The sequence below is a fragment of the Mus caroli genome, chromosome 4, assembly GCF_900094665.2.
Source record: "Mus caroli chromosome 4, CAROLI_EIJ_v1.1, whole genome shotgun sequence".
In the NCBI taxonomy this organism is placed as follows: Eukaryota; Metazoa; Chordata; class Mammalia; order Rodentia; family Muridae; genus Mus; species Mus caroli.
Genome location: NC_034573.1, coordinates 105,732,616 through 105,756,629, shown reverse-complemented (window position 1 = coordinate 105,756,629; position 24,014 = coordinate 105,732,616). Strand labels below are relative to the sequence as shown.

Sequence of the window (24,014 nt, the reverse complement as noted above, 5' to 3'; positions counted from 1 at the left end):
CCGCGCGCAATTGGATTGGAGCAGAAGCTGTGTTCCACTCACCAGAAGTCTTAAGATCCTGTGGCGGGTGTTGTGGGTAGCTGGCGAGTCGAGATATGATTTTAAATCCAAATCTTACCTATTGGGTATGTTGGGGTATCCAGGACTTGCTGTGGTGGGACGAGTGGTCTTGGTTTCTGTTAGTAAGATTCTTACATTTTCCTTTTGCTATCTGGTAATCTCGGGTGTTAGTTGTTCTAGCTGTCTCTGGATGAAGCTTGCTCCTCCTACGATTCTGTTAGCCTCTTTCAGCACTCCTAGGAGTCCCACTCTCTCTTGAGTCTCAGTGGTCAGAGCGCTCTCTGCAGGCAAGCTCTCCTCTTGCAGGGAAGGTGCAGAGAGTTCTGGAGCTCAGCTCCAACCCCTGGCTGAAGGTATAGGCCCGAAGGGACCCTGAATAAGAAGCTATGTTGCTTTTGCACCCTGCACGCACTCCTGTGAGGACTGGTCTCTGAGAGAGATGGGGATACAATGGCCAGTCACCTGGTCCTGGGATCAAAGCCCTATCAGGAGGCCTAATTTCCTCTGGTGGGGAAGTTCCCAAAGGTCTGGGGTTCAACTTTGTTTCCTGCCGAGTGCTAGGGTCAGTGCCCTCTATTGAGGCTGCCCCTCCTCTGCTGGGAAAGGTGCCCAGAGGCCTGGGTCTCAGCTCTGCCTCCTGGCTGAAGATGAAGGCCTGAATGGACCCTATCAAAGATCTGTTGCTTCTGCAGTCTGTGTGCTCATATACAAGATGGTGTATTCATCTGGTCTCGAGGTCAGATCCCTCCCTGGAGGCTGACCCTCCTCTGGCAGGGAAGGTGCCCCTTCCTCCTATTCTTTAAGGTATTTTTGTTTGTTTGTTTCCTCTTTAAGGGCCTCTGTTTACCTGTGTTCTTCTCTGTTTCTTTAAGAGAGTTATTTATGTTCTTCTTAAAGTCCTCAATCACTGTCATGAGGAGTGACTTTAGATCTGAGTCTTGCTTTTCCCGTGTGATGGTGTATCCAGCACTTGCTATGTTGGGAGAATTGGGTTCTGATGATGCTAGGTAACCTTGGTTTCTGTTGCTTATGTTCTTACACTTGCCTCCTGCCATTTGATTATCTTCAGTGTTCTCTGCCCTCGATATATCTGACTGGATCCTGTCCTTCCTGTAATCGTGGTTGAGTCAGAACTCCTCAGAGTCCAGTTGTCTGTGTGATTTTGTGATTCCAGGAACCTGTGATTCTGAGATTCTGGGTGTGTCAGAATTCCTCTTGGGGAGTCAAGTTGCCTTTGAGATCCTGAGATCCTGGTGTGACCAAGTTCCTGGGATCCTGGGATCCTGTGGTCCTGGATGTGCTAGAGTGCCTAGGATTAGATCTTCATCTGGGGGCTGTGAGACTGGCTGCCGAGTTCGTACCCAAGGTAAACTGAAGCAGGCCAGAAGGGAACTGAGCCACTGGTCAGCCTGGGTTCCTGTGTCCCTGGATCATGCTGGTTCCAGTTACTCCCAGTGATGTTGGAACAGGTGTTGTGTCCTCCTCACCCCTGATCCTAAGATCCTGGGTGTGCTAGAGCACCTGGGAGTGGAGCTTTCTCTGGGGGTTGAAAGACTGGCTGCCAAGTTCCCTCTACTCTACTTTAGTTCCTCATTTCTTGATTATTTTTTCATAGGAAGTGTGTTTCTTTCTCTGACCTCTCAAACAAGACCATGTTGTCTAAGGTCACTTACATACGAATCTTACAGTTGTATGAGTGTAGTTATCAAACGTCACATGGGTAAAGCCTAGTGGAACATGTGGAATCCTTATTGCCAGACTAGAGGGGATCCATAATACTAAAGAGCATAGTCATTTCTAGCCTCCTAAAGTCTCTTATCCCATTAGTCTCTCTCTATACAAAGAGTATAGGAACAACATGCCACATTATGAAATTTATTGTGGGGAAGATGGCAAGACTCTTAAAATGTAAGCTGATAGTTGGAGAATTTGAAGGGGAGATTTATATGGATAGATGAGGTGACAGTCAGGGAAGGTCTGTGTTAGGTTGGTTGAAAATTGGCTCTTTTAGATATGCATGTCCTAATCTTGATAGAACTAAGAACAGGACCAGAATTACCCCTTTAGGCACAAAACAAGCATACACATTGGAAAGATGGAGAAATGATCTGGAGACAGAAGAAGAGATACTTAACAATGGTGTTAGATCATTGTGGGGAGCGGGTGTGGCGGCAGTCCCAAAGGTGCCAAGGACTGCAGCTAAGTCGTATGACTTGCACCTGACTTCCTCATATAAGCCACAAACATCGTGAGAGCTGCACAGGTGTACCAGGTTACTGGCGAAGCCATTTTGGTGGAGATATGCCCCTGCTGCCCTGATTAGCTGAAGCTGCGTACCTGGTGAGGTGATGTGGCCTGCTGTGAGTGGATGGGAACTGATAGNATATAAGAGTGAGAGGCCCAGGGCTCGGAGTTTTTCACCTACACAGTCAATGCTCTCCCAATAAACGTGTGCAGAAGCATCCTATTGTGGCATCGTTCTTGCTGGTGAGATGGTTGTCTCACAGATCTTAACACTTAGTAGGGCTCTTGAAAGCAAGGAATGCAGCTACAGGTGATGGAAAGGTAAAAAGAAGCACAGCAATAACCAAGGAGTGATGGCACTGCAATGACCTCAGCTTCATTCCAGTGAAATCATGAAAAACACTTGATATCTAGAGTCATAGGAGCACACACTTATCTTTTAATTAATTATGACATCAGAATAAAGCCCAATTTAAGGATAGACAAGCAGTAGAAGAGAAGGAAATACACAGAAGAGAAAGGCAGGGTGCAAGTTAGGGAGATCATTAAGGTCAAAGGTCAAACATGCAGTCAGGTTAGGGACAGGTAGAGAGAAAAGCAAGTAGGGATATCAGAAGAAGTTGAGAAAGACTGACAGGCAAGGAGACTGGAAGCCCAGCAGAAGGTGGGTGGAGGTGAACAAGGTGAGAAGAAAGAATGAGATGTGAGCAGAAGGACTGGGGAAAAGAGTGAGTGACAGAAAGACAGAATGGCAGGCAGCATGCCATTTGAGCTCTCTTGTCCTGTGAAGATTATTGGAGCTTTTTGAGATGCAAATGGATCCCATTCTTGGACTTCAACACAATTCTTGGTATGGGGATTGGGACTCTGGTGGGATCTGGCAGCAGCTCAAAGCGGAGCAGGGTCAGGGCCACAGCTACCTTCAGCTCATTCATTGCAAACTGTTTCCCAATGCAGTTCCTGGGTCAGAAAGGTACAATGAAATTAGAGGCCTCGGGTTTTATTGTGAGCTGTGTAGCCATTGTCCTCTGTGCTCTAGCATAGAGCTGGACATCTAGGGCACTCTTTCATAGGACTCAGCCTAAACCCCTTGCCTTACAAGTCACACATGTATACCTCTACCTTGGGCCTTAATTCTTGATGTCTTGGTTTTTTTCTTTGTATTTTTTATTTTGGGGATTATAATATAATTACAACCTTTCTCCATTTCCTATCCTCTCTCCAAATTCTTGCATATAACCACCAAATACACTGCCACCATCCCTGTTCCTCCTCACACAGTCCCTTTCTCCACCCCACTTCCCCTTCTCTGAGAGGTTTGAGCTCCCCCTTCTAGTATCCCCCCCCCACTCTGGCACATCAAGTATCTGTAGGATTAAGCATATCCTCTTCCACTGAGGCCAGGCCAGGCTGCCCAATGAGGGGAACATAATTCACAGACAGACAACAGCTTTAGGAATAACACCTGCTCATTTGTTGCGGGACCCACATGAAGACAAAGCTGCACATCTGCCTTGTGTGTGTGTGTGTGTGTGTGTGTGTGTGTGTGTGTGTGTGTGCATGTGCATTTCTTATTCCAGCCTGTGTATGCTCTTTGGTTGGTGGTTCAGTTTCTGAGAGCCCCCAAGGGTCTAGNTTAGTTGACTCTGCTGATCTTCCTGTGGAGTTCCTATGCCCTTTGGAGCCCTCAGTCAAGCTCCATCCAATGTTTGATTGTGAGTCTCTGCATCTGTTTTAGCAAGCTGCTGGGTGGAATCTCTCAGAGGATAGTTATGCTAGGCTCCTGTCATTCTTGTCCTTTCTTGCTGTCTTAATCCTTTACAAATACCCCTCTTTTCTGAAACTGGCTCTAATCCTGCTTTGAGAGACGAGGAATCAGTCAATTAGACCAGCCCTTTTAGTATCAGTCTTTGGCTAGTTGACTCTCCATAGTAAGAGTTTCTGATCCACCAGTGGGGATTTTTCTGGTCAGGGCAACATGGAGATGAATGGATCACACTCTTAGCAATCATTGTCTTTGGGGCAAAGTAAATATGGTTCTAACATAGGAGTCATATACTTATGGAGAGGTTCCTGGAAAATATACCAGGTTGGAAATCCTCAAGCTCCTGCTTCTCTGCCTCCCACTCAGTGGCGAGAGACCAGTTCATGCTCAGTCCATGAGCACCCATAGGCCTTTAATTCTATTCCAGGAATGTCCTGTATGTCTCCCCAATTCCCTCTCTTCATATTGACCCTCCTATTGTTCCAAACTCATAGGATAGTGTCTAGATGGCTCAGCTGCAGCCACACCCCCTATAAGTTATTGCCTCCTCACCTTCTACCTTTCCAGCCCCTATTTATTTCAGCAAATGTTGAGGCCAAGGAGAAACTCTCCACCCCTGCCTCTGTCTCTCTCCCTCTCTGCCTCTCTCTCTATTTCTGTCTCTCCCTCCTCATACTCAAGGCTCAGAATAATGAGCGGCTAGTCCTCATCCTTCTGCCCAGGTATGCTATTGGTGTGCTTCATTGGAGGCCACAGCTCAGTCCAGGCTTAGGACAGTGACAGGAATGTTGATCATTCTACTAACTCCCTAGTGAGTAATGGAAAATATCAAAGGAGAAAGATGTCTGTTTCATACAGGTGTGGCTGATTCTGTCGACCAGCTTTCTGCACTTTTGTCACAGCACAGGCCTTGGGCCAGAGAAAAAAGAACTCAGTAAATACTTTGGATTTTACTAATGTTTGGATTTTACTAATTTTAAAAAATGAATTATTGTACACAAAAAGTAAAATTTTTTATGGCAATTGAACTACCTGATTCTCTTTCATTTGTCAATGATTTCATCATGATTTTTAACTGAGCCCTAAGTGGAGTGTTCACCAGTAGTAAACTTATCTTTGATAAACAATAAGCTTACAGCCTGTTCTGTGATAATTGATTAGGCATGGTAGAATGTCACAGAACTGTGGACAAAGAAAGCCTTCTTTTTCTTCATTACTTCTGTGGCAATTCACATTCCACAAGATGACAGAGTCCTCCAGCCTTTACACATTTCATAACAGCTCTCTGCACTGTAATGTTCTTGCTCAACAGCCATTTCAGGAATGTTTGTTAGTGTACAAATAGTACATATTATAGATAGGTCATGTCTAATGTACTCTCCCCATTTTTCAAAACTGGTAAGTGGATCACAGCTCTGAAGTGTAAACATCTCTCCTAATTTTGTTCTTTGGGAAACTAGACATCTTAATATGCAGTAGCAATTTTGTTGGACTAGAAATAAAAACTATATAGAAGAAGACTCATTGGTGTCTACCCTACCACAGAGAGCTCTCAATTTTCCATACGTGACTTCAACACAATTATAACAACACAAAAATATTTTTATATTCATTGTTGTGACTGATTAATGAATTAAACAGAAGTGGTAGGAAGGGTTGAGAGTGATGGAGACATCCATCAATCATTTAAGATATCTAACAGATGAGGGGAACAAATGCCTAAGAGCCAGTTTAAATGAGAAAACCTAAGTATGAAGATTCATATTCTACAAATGAATGAAAATGTCAACATATACTGGAATTGGAAACACACACTGACACAAACTTATCTGGCCTTGGGGAAGAGTTGTCTGCCAACCCCTCCCCCCCCGCCCAGTTACACCCTTAAATACCAACCCTTTGGAGGGGGACACAGAAAATGCCTCCCACTTACAAACACATGAAGATGTCACATAGGAACTACGGAATCAGAGATACTAGATATGTACCCAGAGACGACTCTTTTCTCCATTCATTACACTCACCTTGCTCCTCCTGAGAAGGGTAGGAATGAGTGGCTGTGTCGGGAAGACCCTGGTGCAAATCGAGAAGGATCAAACACCTGCAGTGTGAATACCAGATTCAGGGAAGGTAGGAGTCAAACTCCTGCTTCCAACTCATGAAGGGACAAAATGTCCAGGAGTGAGAGTGGGAGGAAGTGTTGGTCCTGAGATATCTTCCCCTGACCTTCTCCCATCACCCATTTTACCTCTGGATTTGGCCACACAGTTGGGTTGTGATGAAGGCCATAAAAGGAGAGCATGACATTTATACCTGTGGGGTGAGTGGTACAAAGCATGACTGGTTAGCCAATGGGTAGGGCACTAGTTCCCATATTCTTCAGAGAATATGCACACACAAATGGTCTGCATGCTGGAGTCATCATGTTAATCACAGAAAAGTAGAGTGGGCTTGGTGAAGCACTGAGTGTGTGTTACTTGCTTAAAATCATGAATCTAGGTGTGAGAACAAGAAAGCATTTGAGAATCACTATTATATTAAGTGAAATAATAACTCTCTTTTTCATGAAATATCTCTCATGAAGTAGGCCACATTCAACATTCACAGGCAGCTTCCAAAAGCAATTATTGTATGTATACCCATTTTTATATGAGATTCTGGAGCCTCAGCAAGACTTATTATCTTTTCTTCTCCACACTGCTTCACTGTGGCACAAGAGGAAATCATGCCCAATGATGATTATGTGAATATTTTCCTACCATGATCTGTAACTAAGATATCGTTGTCAGCTGAACTTGCCCATCAATTTGAGGGATCCTCAGATAGTGGAATGTTTCATCCATGACATGGAAGCCCCTAAACTTCCTCATTTCCCTTCATCCATAGAAAGAAACATATCTTCCTAACACTTACCTAGATCTCTTTTATGTCATGTAATAATTTAGCAACTAATGCCTAAAGTCTGAAGTTCAATATAGAGGTTGGCATTTTTCTGAATTTTTTTCTGAAGTCTAACTGTATGCAAAGCACTTCATACACTACATTCTAACTTAAAGTAAAAATCCTTTCATCACTACTGATAAGGCATGGAAAATCTATAAGAGATTTCACTAGTTCAAAACTGCAGAACCATAGCATTCCCATTCTTCTTTATCCCTGCTGAATTGTTCTTGGGAGTTCATACCTTTGGGTAAAGAACGTCCATCCGGAAAGGTGACAGGTGAGCTGAGCTCTCTGCTCACACTTGGTACAGGTGGGTAGATCCTCAGGGCCTCCTTGATGCACATGGTAGTATAGGACATCTTGTCCAGGTCGTTCCTGAAATGAGGCCCATCCAAAAGTCACACAGAGCTGGGACAGCCAGGAGCTTCCCATTACCAGAAGACAGAAATCTCATCTATCTTGAGCACCCACTCACCAGGTGATAGAAGCCCCATCTCCTAGGAGACTTTGGATCTCCTTCCTGCATCTCTCTTGATGTTCAGGATTTGTGGCCAAAGCATAGAAGATCCAGGAGATACCACTAGCTGTGGTGTCATGGCCCTCAAACATGAAAGTATCCACTTCAGCACGAAGGTCCTTATCAGATAAGCTTCTTCCATTTTCCATCTGGATAAGACCACAGATGAGAGAGTAATGTTTGTTTCTTATGCTCTGATTCTAAGTCAAGCCTCAAGTCTCTCATCTGGTTTCATACACTCACTCTGGCAAACAGGAGGATGTCCAGGAAATCCAATCGTCTTTTCTTCTTAACCTTTTCAAACTCTTCCTTATCCTGAAGTTGACTCCTCCTTGATTTGATCACTTGGTCTGTCAAAGGATAATACTTACCAGGCAAAGATGAAAGCACAACTCCTACGAGGCCCATATACCCTCTTTCCCAACCTCTACTCCTACTAGAGGCCAGGATGTATATAATCAAGGTAAGATAGCTGGGTAAGATGTGAGAAGCCAGCATACCTGATAGAGATCAGGCTGCCCCTAGAGATAACAACTGGAGAAGTTCATTTTGGATCCTGCTGGGGTGATTTCATTTAATATCACCAATGTGATGGTCCAGGTATCTACTACACATCATCCAGTATCCTACATCTTAGCTTTTTTGTACCAGGAAAGTACCCAACATGAATTCATTTTACATCCTTCAGAGGACCAAAGGACTTGGCTCTGCCTCAGAATTATGGTTAGCCTCTTTAGGTTGACCTTGGTAAAAGAGGGGAGAGAAAAGAAACAGACAGAACCTGTGTGATCATGGGCAAGTTGGCAGGCACTGTTGGCCCAGCAGCCATTAGAGGACACTCTGTAGATTATGTCATTCTGGTGAAAGATGTTTTGCACACGGAGAAAAACGAGATTGTTCAGGTCCTCAACTGCCTGGATATAGGACTTGTATTTTCTGTGAATACAAAGGAACAGTACAGTGATGAGGTGATATGACCCACAGACAGAGTGGTAATTTCCTTAATTTGGACAGAGATGATTCTAGGATGTATGTTGTTTCTTTCTTTAAACTCCTGCAACCACCATGTCTTTAGAAGATGGCTTCGTATTCAGGCTTACATCTATGTGGAAATCTGCAGTATATCAGCGACAGAATAGAGAATCTTGTGTTTGTGGACAGTAGTATCTAAGCTGTTCCATCTACTTCTCAAGTGAGGCCACATCAGTTTGCAAGACCAAAGAGTCTATAGTTCAGGGATATTCCTGACCTGTCCAACTGGACACTGCCCTCATGGCTGAAGGCACACTTCATGATGGTGTCCAAGGTCATCAAGGTGATGTGTTGAAAGATCTCCAGGGTGGAATCCTGGCCAACAATCTGTTCCCATTTATCCTGTAATAGAAGTAGAGAACTGAATCCAAGTCTCCCAGAAGGCTAGTGCTAACTAGAACAGACTCATTTCCTTCATCTCTAGATATGATTTTATGACTCCCCATATCAGATGTTGTGAAGGCTGATTTTCATTGTCAACTTAGTTAAATTAAGAAACTCCAGAGGGACTCCCTGTGAACACAGGATGTTCTGATCAGGGAAGTAGGTAGGCTAATTGCATATGTTTACTTTCCTCTGCAGATCTTCACTTCCTCATTTTCCTCTAAGTCCAATCGCCTAGTCTCATGCTGCGCTTCTTTCAGAATTCTGCTGTTGCCGGTCCCTTTCTGCTCACATCCTGATGGAACACCCTGCTTTCCTCCATCTTGTAAAGCTCTTCAAGCCCATCTCTATTTCTAAGTCTCAGGTCCCAATACTCAGAAACACATTTTTCCTGCAACCCCCAGTGCCCATACCTATCAGGACCTCAAAAGACTTTCTAACAGGCAAAACACAGCCCCAACTTTCTCCTAAAAACCAGAGAGGAAACAGAAACTGAGGAACCTATTCAACAAAGACAAGATCAGTTATCATCACCTAGAATTATAATCTTTCAATCTCAGATTTCTACCTGCTAGCATAAAACCACAAACAATAACAGCCAGGACAATATGTCCTGAAACACTGCCACAGCTGGTCCTGAGTATTCCAATATAGTTAAAGTTCAAGTGAAAGACCTTAAAACACCCTTTATGAATTCAATAGAGGTCCTTAAAGAGGAAACAAATAAACTCCTTAAATAAATCTATGAAAGCACAGCAATAAGTGGAAGAAAATGAACAAAACCACTCAAGTCCTGAAAGTGAAAATAGAATCAATAAAGAAAATTGAGGGAAATCTGTAAATAGAAAATTTAGGAACTCCAACAGGTAACAGAGAGGCAAGAATCACCAACAGAATACATGAAATGGAAAAGAGAATCTCAGACACTGAAGATACATAGATTGAATTAATACATCAGTCACAGAAAATGTTAAATCTAAAAAAATTCCTGGCACAAAACATCCAAGGAATCTATGATACCACAAAAAGACCAAATCTAAGAATAATAGGAACAGAGGAAGGAGAAAAAGCTCAGGTCAAAGTCAGACAATATTTTCAACAAAATCATAGAAGAAAATTTCCCTAACCAAAAATGGAGATGTCTATCAAAGTATAAAAAGCATACAGAACCCCAAATACACTGAACCAGAAAAGAAAGTTCCCTCAGCACAATAATCAAAACACTGAATGTACAGAACAAAAGAAAAATATTAACAGCTGCAAGAGGATTGACTTCTCAATGAAAACTCCAAAAGCCAGAAGGGCCTGAATAAATGTCCTGCAGACTATAAAAGACCATAAATGTCAGCTCAGACTACTATACCCAGCAAAATTTTCAATAACTACAGATGGAAAAAAATAGGATATTCCATGGTAAAAACAAATTTAAATCAGTATCCTTCTACAAATCTAGTCCTAGAGAAGATGCTAGAAAGTAAACTCCAAACTAAGAGGTTAACTACATCAAAGAAAACACAGGGAATAAATGATCTCAAACCAACAAAGTAATAAAGGGGAAACATGCTCTCTCTCTCTCTCTCTCTCTCTCTCTCTCTCTCTCTCTCTCTCTCTCTCTCTCTCTAACACACACACACTACCACCACCACCACCACCAGCAACAAAACCAAAATGACAAGATTCAAATATCACTGGTCATTGATATTTCTCAACATCAACTATCTGAATTCCTCAATAAAAGGACTAAAAGAGTGGATGTGGAAACAGGATCCATACTTCTACTGTATCCAAGAAACAAATAGTAACAACACGTCAGGGTAAATGGCTGGGAAAAAAGTTATTTCAAGCCAATGCACCTAAGAAACAAGGTGGTGTGGTCTGCCAAAATAAATGTCAAATAAAAAGTTATTAGAAGAGCTAGGGAAGGACACTATGTACTCATCAAAGGAAAAAAATCCACAAAGATGACATTATAATTCTTAACATCTATGCCCCAAACACAAGAGCACTCATGTGTATAAAAAAAAATTACTACAGCTTAAATCACATATTGATACTACCACATTGATAGTGGGAGACTTTAATACCCTACCCTCACCAATCTTCCACACAAAAACTAAACAGAGAAATGCTGGCACTGACGTTATAAACCAAATGGACCCCACATATTTACAGAACATTTTGCCTAAAACCAAAAGAATGACTTTCTTCTTAACACCTCATCAAACTTTCTTCAAAACTGGTCATACATTTGGATACAAAACAAGTCCCAAAAGATGCAAGAAAATTTAAATAATACCCTGCATCCTATCTGATCACCATAGGCTAAACTGTATATCACCAACAATAGAAACACAGAAAATTTACAAACTCATAGAAGCTGAATAACCCACTGAATGACAAAAAAATAGGTCAAGACAGAAATTAAGAAAGAAATCAAAGTCTTTATAGAGTTGAATGAAAATGAACACACAATAGACCCAAATGTATGGAACACAATAAAGCAGTGCTACGTGGGTAAGGTTACAATAAAAAATTATTAAGATTCCATACTAGCAACTTAACAACACATCAGAAAAATTTAGGACAAAAAGAAGAAATGACACCCAAAGCAGTAGGCAGTAAGAAATAAACTCAGAGCTGAAAAAAATAAAGTAGAAACAAACAAAAACATACAGAGGATCAGGAAAAAAAAGAGTTGGTTCTTTTAGAAAATCAATAAGATTGACAAACCCTTATCCAAATTAACTAAGACGGCCGAAAGAGAGAGAGAGAGAGAGAGAGAGAGAGAGAGAGAGAGAGAGAGAGAGAGGATGCAAACGAATGAAAATAGAAATGAAAAAGTAGACATAGCAACAGATTTCAAGGAGGCCCCAGATATTCATATGAAAATACTTTTTAAGAAATAAACAAAAAACACCTGTGCTTCACTCGATTGGAAAATTTAAAAGAAATGGATATCTGTCTCAGTACTTACTATTTACCAAAGTTAAATCAAAGCCAGATAAGCAATTTAAATAGAAATACAACCCTTACTGAAATATAAGTCAGTACAAGTCTCCCTACCTCAAAAAAAAAAAAGCAAACAAACAAATTCCCAGGGCTAGATTTAGCACAGAATTCTACCAGACTTTCAAAGAAGAGTTAATGCCAATATTCCTGAAATCATACCACAAAACAGAAACAGAAGGAACTTTGCTGAGTTCATTTTATGAGGCCACAATTATTTACCCTGATACCTAAATCACATAATGACCCAAGAAGGAACTGGAATTATAGACCAATTTCCCTTATAGATGAAAAAAAAAAAAAACTCAATAAAATACTTTTGACTGAATCCAAGCACATACAAAAAAAAAAAAAAGATTTCACAATGATCAAGTAGGCTTTATCCCAGAGAGGTAGGGATGGTTTAGCATATGAAAATCTGTCAATAAAATCCATAATGTAAACAGACTAAAAGGCAAAACCCATGTAATCATCTCATTAGATTCAGAAAAGGTCATTGACAAAATTCAACATCATTTCATAATAAATGTCCTGAAGAGATTAGGGATATACAAGGGACATAGCTCAACACAATATAGGCAGTTTACAGCAAGCCCATAGACAACATCAACTTAAGTGGAGAAAAACTCAAAGCAATTCCATTAAAATTAGGAACAAGTTTATGTTGTCTACTCTCTTCATACCTATTTAATATAGTACTTGAAGTCTTTGCTAGAGCAATAACAGAACTAAAGTGTATCAAGGAGATACAAATAGGAAGGGAAGAAGTCAAAACATCTTTATTTAAAGATGATATGATAGTATTTATAAGTGACTCAAAAATTTCCACCAGGAAACTCCTACAGACAATAAACACTTTCGATAAAGTAGCAGGATACAAAACCAACTCACAAAAATCAGTAACCCTGCTAAATACAAGAGACAGACAGTCTAAGGAAGAAATCTTGGAAACAACACCTTTTACTGTAGCCTCAAATAACAATAAAAAATATCTTTAAGTATCTCTAATCCAGAAGGACTTGTATGATACAAACTTTAAATCACTGAAGAAAGAAATTGAAGAAGCTATCAGGGGGTGGAAGGTGTCTCATGCTCATTGTTCAGTAGGATTAAAGTAGTAGAAGTGGACATTCTACCAAAACCTATCTACAGAGGCAATGCGATCCCTGTCAAAACTTCAATACTTCACTGATACTAAAGACAATTCTCAGCTTTATATGAAAACATACACATATACAAAAATCATCTCTCTCTCTCTCTCTCTCTCTCTCTCTCTCTCTCTCTCTCTCTCACACACACACACACACACACACACACCTACACACACAAGACACGGATAGCTAAACCAACTATGAATAATATAAGGACTGTAGTTCAAAATACCAAGCATGATACTGGCACAAAAACAGGAACATTGATAAAAGAAATAAAATTGAAGACATGAATATAAGAGCCAGCCCCACAACACTCAGAGACAGCTCCACTCCCAGGAGCTCCAACATACCCAGGATAAGAGTTAAGGAGGTGAGGAGGACACAACATCTGTCCCAAACACTGGGAGTAACACGGGTAAACAGCTAGAAGCCCTTAAAGAGGAAACATACAAATGTCTTAAAGAGTTACAGTAAAACACAATCCAAAAGGGGAAGGAAAGTAACAAAACCATCCAGGATCTAAAAATGGAACTAAAAACAATAAAGAAATCACAAAGGGAGACAACTCTGGAGTTAGAAAACGTAGGAAAGAGATCAGGAGTCATAGATGCAAGCACCACAAGTAGAATACAAGAGACAGAAGAGAGAATCTCGGGGCAGAAGATACCATAGAAAATATTGACACAACAGTAGAAGAAAATGCAAAAAGCAAAAAGCTCCAAACCCAAAACATCCAGAAAATCCAGGACAGAATGAAAAGACCAAACCTAAGGATAATTGGTATAGAAGAGAGTGAAGATTCCCAACTAAAGGGCCAGTAAATATCTTCAACAAAATTATAGAAGAAAACTTCCCTAACCTAAAGCAAATGATGCCCATGAACATACAAGAAGTCTGCAGAACTCTAAATAGACTCAACAAAAACCGAAGTTCCTCCTGTCACATAATAATCAAAACACCAAATGAACTAAACAAAGCAAGAATTTTAAAAGCAGCAAGGGAAAAAGGTCAAGGAACATATGAGGACAGACCTATCAAATTTATACCAGACTTCTTACCAGAGATTATGAAAGCTAGAAGATCCTGGGCAGATGTCATACAGATCCTAAGAGAATACAAAATCCAACCCAGGCTACTATACCCAGAAAACTCTCAATCACTATATATTGAGAAAACAAGATATTCCATGACAAAACCAAATTTACACAATATCTTTCCACAAATCCAGCCCTACAAAGAATAAGAGATAGAAAATACCAACACAAGGAGTGAAACTACACCCTAGAAAAAGCAAGAAAGTAATCTTTCAACCAACCCACACAAACATAATTCCACCTCTAACAAGAAAAATATCAGGAAGTAACAATCACTTTTCCTTAATATGAAAATTAATATTACCAACATATCCTAATCAATTGAAATTCAAAAATATGAGGAATTAGAAATTTGTTGATTGTCATCCAGTGGTCTCTCTAATTTGGTAATGGGAGAAATATGTCCAGTATTGTGCAATCCATATCCATTTTCTGCTTGTTTGTTCGTGACAGGGTCTTGCTGTGTGCCACATAATGGTCTTGAAATCATGCTTCTCCTATTCAGCCTCTCTATTGGTAGGATTTTTTATTTGATATTTTTACACTATACTATGGTTTTCAGGACAGCTAATGTATTTCAAATTTATTTATACAGCCAATAGAAATGTGGGCAATTAATTTGGGAGGGGACTTGTAAGAGAACATCAAAGAATGAGACAGAATGCTTTGCTTGAAGTTTATAATTATTGTATCAATTTTGAAGAAGAGGACCTTATAAGCTACTCTTATTCTGAGATGAATACTTTTCAAAATCATCACAGCCAATGAAACAGAACCTTACCATCACCTAATGTCTGTACTACCCTCCAAGCAGAACCATTGTTCATTGAAACAATTGATGAATGACTTCATGGATAGACCATCTTAATACACACACTATTTCTGAAATGAATGTAACCTGTTCCTTGTGGGCTGAGAATAACAACAATCACTTAAGTCAAATATCTTTCACCATAGCAGGAAATCTGTGTCCAAAAATCATGCCTACAGTTCATTCTTTGGTGCAGCAGAGCTGTCAACTCTTAGCTTATCTACTATGGAGGTAAAATCCTTTGGTGATGTAAGAGACATTCCAGTATAGCCTATGAACTCCGTTGTCCAAAAGCTGTTCTTATTCTGTGTTTGTACCACAGTAAGAGCCAAGATTTTAAGCTCTACTAAAAACAAAACAAACCAATAAACAAAAAGATTTTATCTATGTTCATTAAAAAACTAATAGTGATATATTATTTTAAAATATACAGTTAATATAATTGGAGCTATTTGAAATTTACATTGAATAAAACATATGTATTTTCAGTATTGCTATAGACAAACATCTACATAAAACTGTTCAATTGATTGTTGCTTTATATCAAGCAAGTTTTATAATACTCATTTTTATTGATACAATATTTTATAAATTTTACAGACTGATAAAAAACGAAAGATATTGCAGGTTTTGAAGTGGGGGCTCTCTGGGAGGAGTTGGGGTACAAAAAGGAAAGAAGAATGTAATGTAAGTCTATTTACTCAAAGTATTTAAATGTTAACAAATCCAGATAAATTGAAATTATGTATCTTTTCTCACCATAATGCAATAAAACTTAAATCAAAGGAAAAAAAAGACATGAACAGAGATCCACATACCTACGAACACCTGACTTTTCCTATATATATGCCAGAAACACACACCAGAACAAAGACAGCACCTTCAACAAATGGTGCTGGACAAACTGGATGGCTACATGTAGAAGAATCCAAATAGATCCATACTTACCACCTTACACAAAACTCAACTTCAAGTGTATCAAAGATCTCAACATAAAAACAATCACACTGTATTTTATAGAATAGAAAATGGGAAATAGCCTTGAATTTATTGGCACAGGAAAAGGTTCTCTGATCAGAGCACTCTTAGCACAGGCACTAAAATCAACAATTAATAAATGAGACCTCATGAACCTGAGAAGCTGCTGCATGGCAAAGGACACCATCATTTGGATAAGATGGTAGTGTACAGAATGGGAAAAGATTCTTACTAACTATACATCAAATAGAGACCTAATACTTAAAATATACGAAGAACTTAAGAAGCTAGGTGTCAAAAAGTGAATAACCCAATTAAAATGGGTACATACCTGAAAAAAAATCTCAATAAAGAAAACTCAAATGGCTGAGAAACATTTAAAGAAATGTCCAACATCCTTAGCCATCAAAGAAATGCAAATCAAATCTACTTTGAGATTCCATCTTATACCTGTAAGGATCCATCCCATATACAGTCACCAAACCCAGACACTATGGCAGATGCCCACAAGTGCTTGCTGACAGGAGCCTGATATAGCTGTCTCCTGAGAGTCTCTGCCAGTGCCTAACAAATACAGAGGTGGATGCTCTCAGCAATCATTGGACTGAGCACAAGGTTCCCAAAGGAGAAGCTGGAGAAAGGACCAAAGGAGCTAAAGGAGCTTGCAGCCCCATAGGAGGAACAACAATATGAACCACCCAGCACCCCCAGAGCTCCCTGGGACAAAACCACCACCCAAAATGTACACATGGAAGGACCCATGGCTCCAGCTGTATATGTAGCAGAGGATGGCCTTGTTGGACATCAGTGGGAGGAGAGGTCCTTGGTCTTGAGAAGGCTTGATACCCCAGTGTAGGGGCATGCCATGAGAGGGAAGCAGGAGTGGGTGGGTTGGTGATCAGGAGGAGGGGAAGAGGATAGGGGGTTTTTGGAGGGGAGACCAGGAAAGGGGATAACATTTGAAATGCAAATAAAGAAAATATCTAATAAAAAAAAGAATGTCTTAGACCAAAAAACAAGTGTCAACTCATGCTGATAATGATGTGGAATAAGGGGAAGAGTCATCCATTGCTGGTGGGAGTACAAACTTGTAAAGCCACTATGGAAAGCAGTGTGATAGTTCCTCAAGAAGATAGGAATTGATCTACCTCAAGATCCAGATATTGCACTCTTAGGCATATACCCAAAGAATGCTTCATCCTTCCACAGAGACATTTGCTTAACCATGTTCATTGCTGCTCTATTCATAATAGCCAGAATTTGGAAACAATCTAGATGTCTTTCAACAGAATGGATGATTAAAATGTACATTTACACAATGAAGTATTACTCAGCCACTAAAATAATGACACCATGAAGTTTTCAGGCAAATGGATGGAACTACCAAGAAGACAAACATATGTATTTTCTTATGTGTGTATATCAGTTGTGAAGTCAATGATAATCAATCTACAACCCATAGAACTACAGAGGGTAGATATAGAGTAAAGGATTAAAGGGAACAGATAGATCCTGTGCTTTCTCTTGGGCACTTTCTCTTCTGTTGGTTTGTTTTGTCCACATTCCATGTTATAGTTTTTGCTTTATCTTTTTTGGTTGTTTGTTTTGTTTTGTTTTGTTTTTTGTTTTTTGTTTTTTGGTGATGCTTGTGTCTATGACTCCTGATCTCTTTTCTAGGTTTTCTATATCCAGGGTAGTCTCCCTTTGTGATTTCTTGATTTCTTTATTTTTCTTTTTTATATTAATTTTTAATTAGGTATTTTCTTCATTTACATTTCCAATGATACCCCAAAAGTCCCCCAAACACTCCCCCCACTCCCCACTCCCCTCTCCCCCAACTCCCCTCTCCCCACTCCCACTTCTTGGCCCTGTACTGAGGCATATAAAGTTTGCAAGACCAATGGGCCTTTCTTTCCACTGATGACCGACTAGGTTATCTTCTGATACATATGCAGCTAGTTTTTGCTTTATCTTATTTTATTCTGTTATATTTTTTAAAAAATTGGATGAATGAATGAATGAAATCCTAGACAGTAGAGTAAAGGTTAACAACTGTCATTTAACTGTCATTTTTGACTACTGAGAGAGGGAAAATAGTTTTCCCTAATCAAGTGACACTGGGTATATCAACTACTCCATGGTAGGTCTTATGGTTAGAAATATTTGACCAACATATAACAGGCTCCATTGTGTGTGTGTGTGTGTGTGTGTGTGTGTGTGTGTGTGTGTGGTGTGTGTGGTGTGTGTGTGTGTGTGTGTGGTGTATGTGTGTGTATGCCTTTACTTGGTTACAATTTGATGGGGCTTTGGGGGTTATTTTGTTTTCTTGGTTTGGGGGTTTGATGTTATAAAAAGTTTTTGTTTGATTTTGAAAAATAACTTGAAGATGAGTAGTTAGGGACAGGGAGAGGATCTAAAAGGACTTGGAGGACGGGAAGAATATGATTAAAACATACTTAAATTTAAGGATTGCTTTAAGAATGACACAACTCCAACTGTCAATGATGTCTTTCATTGTGCTGGACTCTTCCTAATTCAATTTCCTTTATGTTTCAGGCCCTCCCCTATCATTGTCCCCTTCCTGGTTCATTTTCAAAAACTATGAAAACACAGAAATCTTTACAGTAAATGGAGAATTACTACTGTCTTTTAGACAAAGAGAAGGGACTTTTTTAAATCCAACCTTAGGATGATTTCAGATTCTTTTATCTTATCACAACAGTGGATTAATAAAAGAGGCACTAAACTTGTTCTTAGTGGATCAAATATCATGTTTCCAGGGTTAACATCTGGGTCTAAGCTTTACCCTGCTGCAGAAGATACTATTGTTACAAATGTGTCAGAAGGAAAGAAATATGCTGTATGTATTGGAGTCTTGAAGATATATGCAGAACATTTTGAGAAAGTCAACAAAGGAATTAGCATTGAAAATACCCATTATTTAAATGATATGCTATGGCATAGGGAGATATATAAATGAGCCTCAAAAGGAATGTGCTTGGGCTAAATCTGGATATTGTGCTATATCTGTGTTTGTGTCTGTGTGTGGCAGCATGAAGACAATTTCTCTGCTGCTATTTCGAATAAATTCTTCAGATGATAAAACAAATAATCATTGCTTTAAATAATAAAATTATAATAATAAATAAATACACTTTAGCCCTCCCAACCAAAAAAAAAGAAAGAAAAGAAAGGACTGAGGCACACCTTTGAGTGTCTCTGTGTAGGCATTAGTAGAATCAACTTAGGGAGTAAGAATTTCTTTAAATGGCAACACAACAACTTCCTGGGCCAGGGTTCTAGACTAAATAGAAAGGGAAAAAGAGAAAGTCAAGGCAGTGTTGGTCTTCCTCTTTCTCTCTTCCTATTTGGGATCATGATACAACAACTCATGCTTTCTCCACTTTGGCACCTCTTCTCAGGTCTAAAATCATATCAATAAGAAGTGACTAGTACAGACATCTTTTAGAAAATTAAGCATGAATAAATAACTCATACCCATTTCTCAGGGGAAAAATTAAAATTAAACATATCTTCACTTTGAATTTTGTAAATCAGTTATAACTTTTTAGTTGATGAAAGGTACATAAGAGAACTCTTCATATTTCTGGTAGATGAATGAAACTTGAAAGAACTAATGGAAACTCAAGTATGAGAATAAAATAGTTAATGAAAGGAAAGCCCATGGGCCTGCCCATGTGTTTCTAATGGGTATAATTTTGATCTTTAACTCTTTCTCATTCATCAAAAGTTTAATGAACACTATAAAATCAGAAATTAGAGTCATGAGAGGTATGGTGGTACATCACATTTGTCTGTGTGAATATGGCTCTGCTGTGCATTTCACTGTGAGTATCTTTCAATTATGTAGAAGCTCTGAGACCCAGAACAGAGTGACATTTTGGGGAGTAGCCCTGGTCACTGAAACTGCCATACCCAAGACATATCAGGAGAGAAGCAGCTAGCATTGTTGTCTGGCAAGATTCACCATTTATCAAGCATGCTGTTAGACTTGGCCATGTATACACTATGATTCTCTCCTCTCCTCTCCTCTCCTCTCCTCTCCTCTCCTCTCCTCTCCTCTCCTCTCCTCTCCTCTCCCCTCCCTTCCTCTCCCCTCCTCTCCTCTCCTCCCCCCTCCTCTCCCCTTACCCCATTTCCCTCCCACCCCATACAGTTCTCTGTGGCATTGACTTTTGTGGAACCTATTTCACATTATGGATTGTTATTCCATGTGACTGTGTTTGATGGTTTTTATTGTTAAGAGTAGAATCTGAGTTTGTGTTGTGAATGGGTTGTAGGCATCAGAGTGAAAGACAAAGAGAGAGAGGGGACACACACACACAAGACTCACCAGCATTACACGAACAGAGTCTGCCATGATTTCCGTATAAGGCTTCAGAATGTCATAGTGGAAAGCTGGGGTCAACATTCGTCGGTGCTGAAACCATGTCTGTCCATCCAGCATAAGCAAACCATACCCTGTACAGAGATGGCTGTGTGAAATTAGTGTATGAACAATGGGATTTGAAGACTGGGGGTAGTTTGGAGAGTCAAACATTGAAGATCTTGGAAGAACAGGAAGACAAATGGAAAAAGCCTAATATTTTACAACATGTTTTCCCCAGTTGGCCTGGTACATATGATGAGACCATGAAAGCTACAGGATAAAGATTCAAATTAGTGAGGGAAGGACATACATGTCAGGCTGAGAATGTTTGTAAATAGGAGACACAGACACACACGGAGGAGGTTAATGTCTGGTAAGAAGAGAAACTAGGTTAAATGCAACATTACATCTTGAAGATTGTTCCCATTGCTCAGTGAGTCAAGGTAACAATCTTGACAAACTCAAGTGGAGAGTGACCACAATTGACACTTATATGGCTGTACATACCAATCCAGGGAGCTAGAAATCTGTAGGAACCATTAGCTTTTGGGTCTGAAAAAAAAGGGGAGGCATTAATTAGAAACAAAGGTGATTGCAGATAAGATCAGAGAGAGAGATGAAATCTTAATAACTGTCCCTTGACAGTTTGTCTCCTGCTAGCTCCCATTGTCTTCCATCCCCTTCTATCCACCTTGACAGTTTGGCTTAGGAATACAACCTCCCTGCACCAGGAGCTAGTCATCCTCAGGTTTAGAGTGATAAATTAGCAAGCAACATAGATTATATTATGTCCTCCACTCTGAAGAATAAAAGCCTTGTGGTTGGTTTTACTGCAGTGGCTTGGTTATCTATAATACAGAACAGAAACCATTAGAAGTTTCAAACTCAAGTAACTATACATATGAAATTTACTTTTATATAACTGATCACCCCCATTTAGTTCTAAAAAGGTAAATGAAATGAACTCATACTACTCTTTTAAGGTTACAGTAGTAAGTACAAACAAGTATTAAATAAATATTGCTGAGCATATGCTAGGAAAAAATGAACAGTACTATTTTGGCATTAGTAACTGAACCATCACGTCTTCCTGTAACTTCATGGACTCAGGCATAAACCCAGAATAGAAAATCCACAATGGTGGGTGAGGGCGTTTCACTCTCACCTGATCTCCCCAGAATCAGCTTCATGTAGTCAGGGTCATACACTTGAATGCGCACTTTGCTTCCCCAGAGCCACTGTGGACAAGCACTTGGGAAATTCTTAATCCTAGTTAGAATATCTTGAAGGTCCTGGTCCTTTAAGATCTGATATCAGTAGAAAAATGAATCACTGACAATACTTCATGCCACATGTGGTGATTTATATATGTAATCCTAACACACACTTGGGGGGATGAAGCCTGAAGATCGCTGCTGGTACAAGGCCAATATAGGCTACATAGTGAGTTCAAGGTCAGCCTGGGCTACCTTGCTAGACATTACTGTGTAACAAAACAAAACAAAAACCAAACAAACAAAACCTCCAGAGTAAGATTTGAACACTCTTTTGTTTTAGTTATTGGTTCTAAATAAAGGGAAGAACAACCACAGGGATACAGTGAAGATGACTTAACAGAACCTAGGACTGGAGCAGAGCTTGATGGCCTATCTATGGTGTCATCCAAACCTTTGCCCTCTTCTAGGAACTGATATGACCTTATGCTGTGGTCCTGTTAGGTGAAGCTGTATTTCCCAGAATCTGGCCCCAGAACCTCAGCTATGGCTCAAATTCCACATACTCGTATCTCCTTTAAAATGTGGTCAATGTGTAACCCTTGTCATGTGCTCCTCTCTGCAACCTTTGACCTAGGTCTGTCTCCATCCCCTCAGAGGTGACACTTTAAGCCCTCCCCAGCCCCTAGGCTGCTTTTTTCTTACATTTCTGGAGACTGTACAATTGTGTCAGGATCTTGGTTGGGCCCTGAGGTATACAGTGCACTTAGCAACATGGAGCACACACTACAGGTTATGCAGGAGGAGGACCCATAAATCAACAGACTTTGAATAACAGTGCATCTCTAGCAATGGTCTCTCACATCTGAAAAACCACTTTTTTGACCCTCAGGATTTCAGCCTATAAATCATTTACTGAGGCAACTTTTTTTCAGTCTAAGTAAACATATAGGGTTAGTCTTTTAACCCAATAGGAAAGTGAGTCCCTTTAGGGCACTAGGCACCTCCTGTGATTCCTGCCTGTTGTTACCATACACAGGACAGATTCTACCACACTTGTAGCCATGTTCTCAGATGAGCTCTGTGCCAGGGGAAGAAGATGGTAGAGAAATGGGGGCAGGGAACCTCTGAGAAGCCTAGCTTATTTAGAACAGGTGAGGCTGTAGGTGTTGCTCAGCCTGGAAATGGAAAGGCTTGGGTAGGACCAACCACAAGCTCCTGAGTCTGGGGCTCTTAAAACAGATGACAGATCTGCATAAATGAGCAGCTCTTAGCTGCCAATAGCAAGACCAGGCTCTTTTGATCTGTTGAGTCCCTGTTGCTGGAGTGATCCCAGCCTGAGATGTATTCCATCCTGAGCCTTCTGTCCCATGAAGAACCTGTGCTTGTTTTATAACAAGCCCTGTTTTGTAAGCTTGATGCTTATTCTCTAAACGCCTCATCTTCCCTGCTCTCCCACCCACCCATCTCTTTCCTTCCTACCTTGTGTCCAAAGAGCCAGTGAGAAGGTGGGGATGGGAACTGCTGAGTACTGCTGAGTAGCCATTGCCTGTGCAGGTAGAGCTGGGCTGTCTTGAAGAGCAGCAGGAGCAGGCTGAGCACAGAGGCTACTTGAAGGAACTCATAGATGCTTCCTGGGAATCTGATGGAGCTCAGAGCAGAGGCACTCATGATACAACAGCTTCTGGATCACCAACTCTCCTTCACTTTAACTGAACACCCTCCTGTCTGCAAACCCCAGGAGGGTTTGCCCCACCTACTTGGGGGAGGGAGAGGGGTGTGAGCAGAGCTTGATTTCAAGATTAGGGTTGATGAACCTGAACAGCCTCCTTTGTGGAGCAATGATATTAAAGACATATTAGGTGACAGTGGTAAGTGTCAATTTATCCACAGAATTCACAAATATTTGTGTAAATATTTGAATATTTACAAAAAGAGCTGGCAGAAGATGAATTCAAGGAGTTCAAGATTTAGTTTATTAAAAGTTTGTTAGAAGTGGATTTTGTACTGTTTCTAAGATTTTAGGGATGAAAAATTATGATAAATAGGTAAATTGAGGGTTTAGGTGGGAAAAACTCAAAAACTCATTGAACGCATGTGGTAGGATTTCCTACAGGAAGTCCAAGCTGTCTCTACCAGGACCCTCTGACATACCCCCCATTCTTGTTGCATTCACCATCCAATCATGACTTACAGTGATTGTGCTGGTGAAAGATGCATTCATTGAACTTCGATTCGGGATGTTTAAAACCAATGTCAGCTTCACTACATACGCAGACAGCAATGTTACTTCCTGGAGCTCAGTGTCTTCTTTTGTTAACACAAGATCTTAATCCCTTTCTAGATATCTAATAAGATATGCTGTGGTTTTCTTCCTACTGTTAAGCAAATTCCACAAATATTTATTGAACTGACAGTCTTG

At 40.2% G+C, this 24,014-nt stretch overlaps 1 protein-coding gene and 1 pseudogene across 1 annotated transcript; one reads left to right on the top strand and one right to left on the bottom strand.

The window, feature by feature from the left end:
• Positions 1–2,713: 2,713 nt before the first annotated feature.
• Positions 2,714–23,311, bottom strand: LOC110293094 (cytochrome P450 4A12A). The gene is made up of 12 exons (XM_021160867.2): positions 23,075–23,311; positions 21,544–21,685; positions 20,886–20,930; positions 20,343–20,470; positions 8,779–8,903; positions 8,311–8,465; positions 7,773–7,879; positions 7,488–7,678; positions 7,254–7,387; positions 6,318–6,382; positions 6,094–6,170; positions 2,714–3,264 (listed from the first exon to the last, which is right to left on the bottom strand). The coding sequence occupies exons 1-12, from the start codon at positions 23,261–23,263 to the stop codon at positions 3,096–3,098; spliced, it is 1,527 nt and encodes a 508-aa protein (XP_021016526.1). The 5' UTR covers positions 23,264–23,311; the 3' UTR covers positions 2,714–3,095.
• LOC115030857 lies at positions 17,342–18,968 on the top strand (annotated as a pseudogene).
• Positions 23,312–24,014: the final 703 nt, after the last annotated feature.

Excerpts from the sequence above, each read along its gene's own strand:
- LOC110293094 (XM_021160867.2), bottom strand. The coding sequence starts at position 23,263 with ATGAGTGCCTCTGCTCTGAGCTCCATCAGATTCCCAGGAAGCATCTAT. Across the intron at positions 20,931-21,543 it reads GCTGATTCTGGGGAGATCAG|ACCCAAAAGCTAATGGTTCC; the intron begins GTGAGAGTGAAA and ends CTTTTTTTTCAG. Across the intron at positions 6,171-6,317 it reads CTGTGTGGCCAAATCCAGAG|GTGTTTGATCCTTCTCGATT; the intron begins GTAAAATGGGTG and ends TTCACACTGCAG.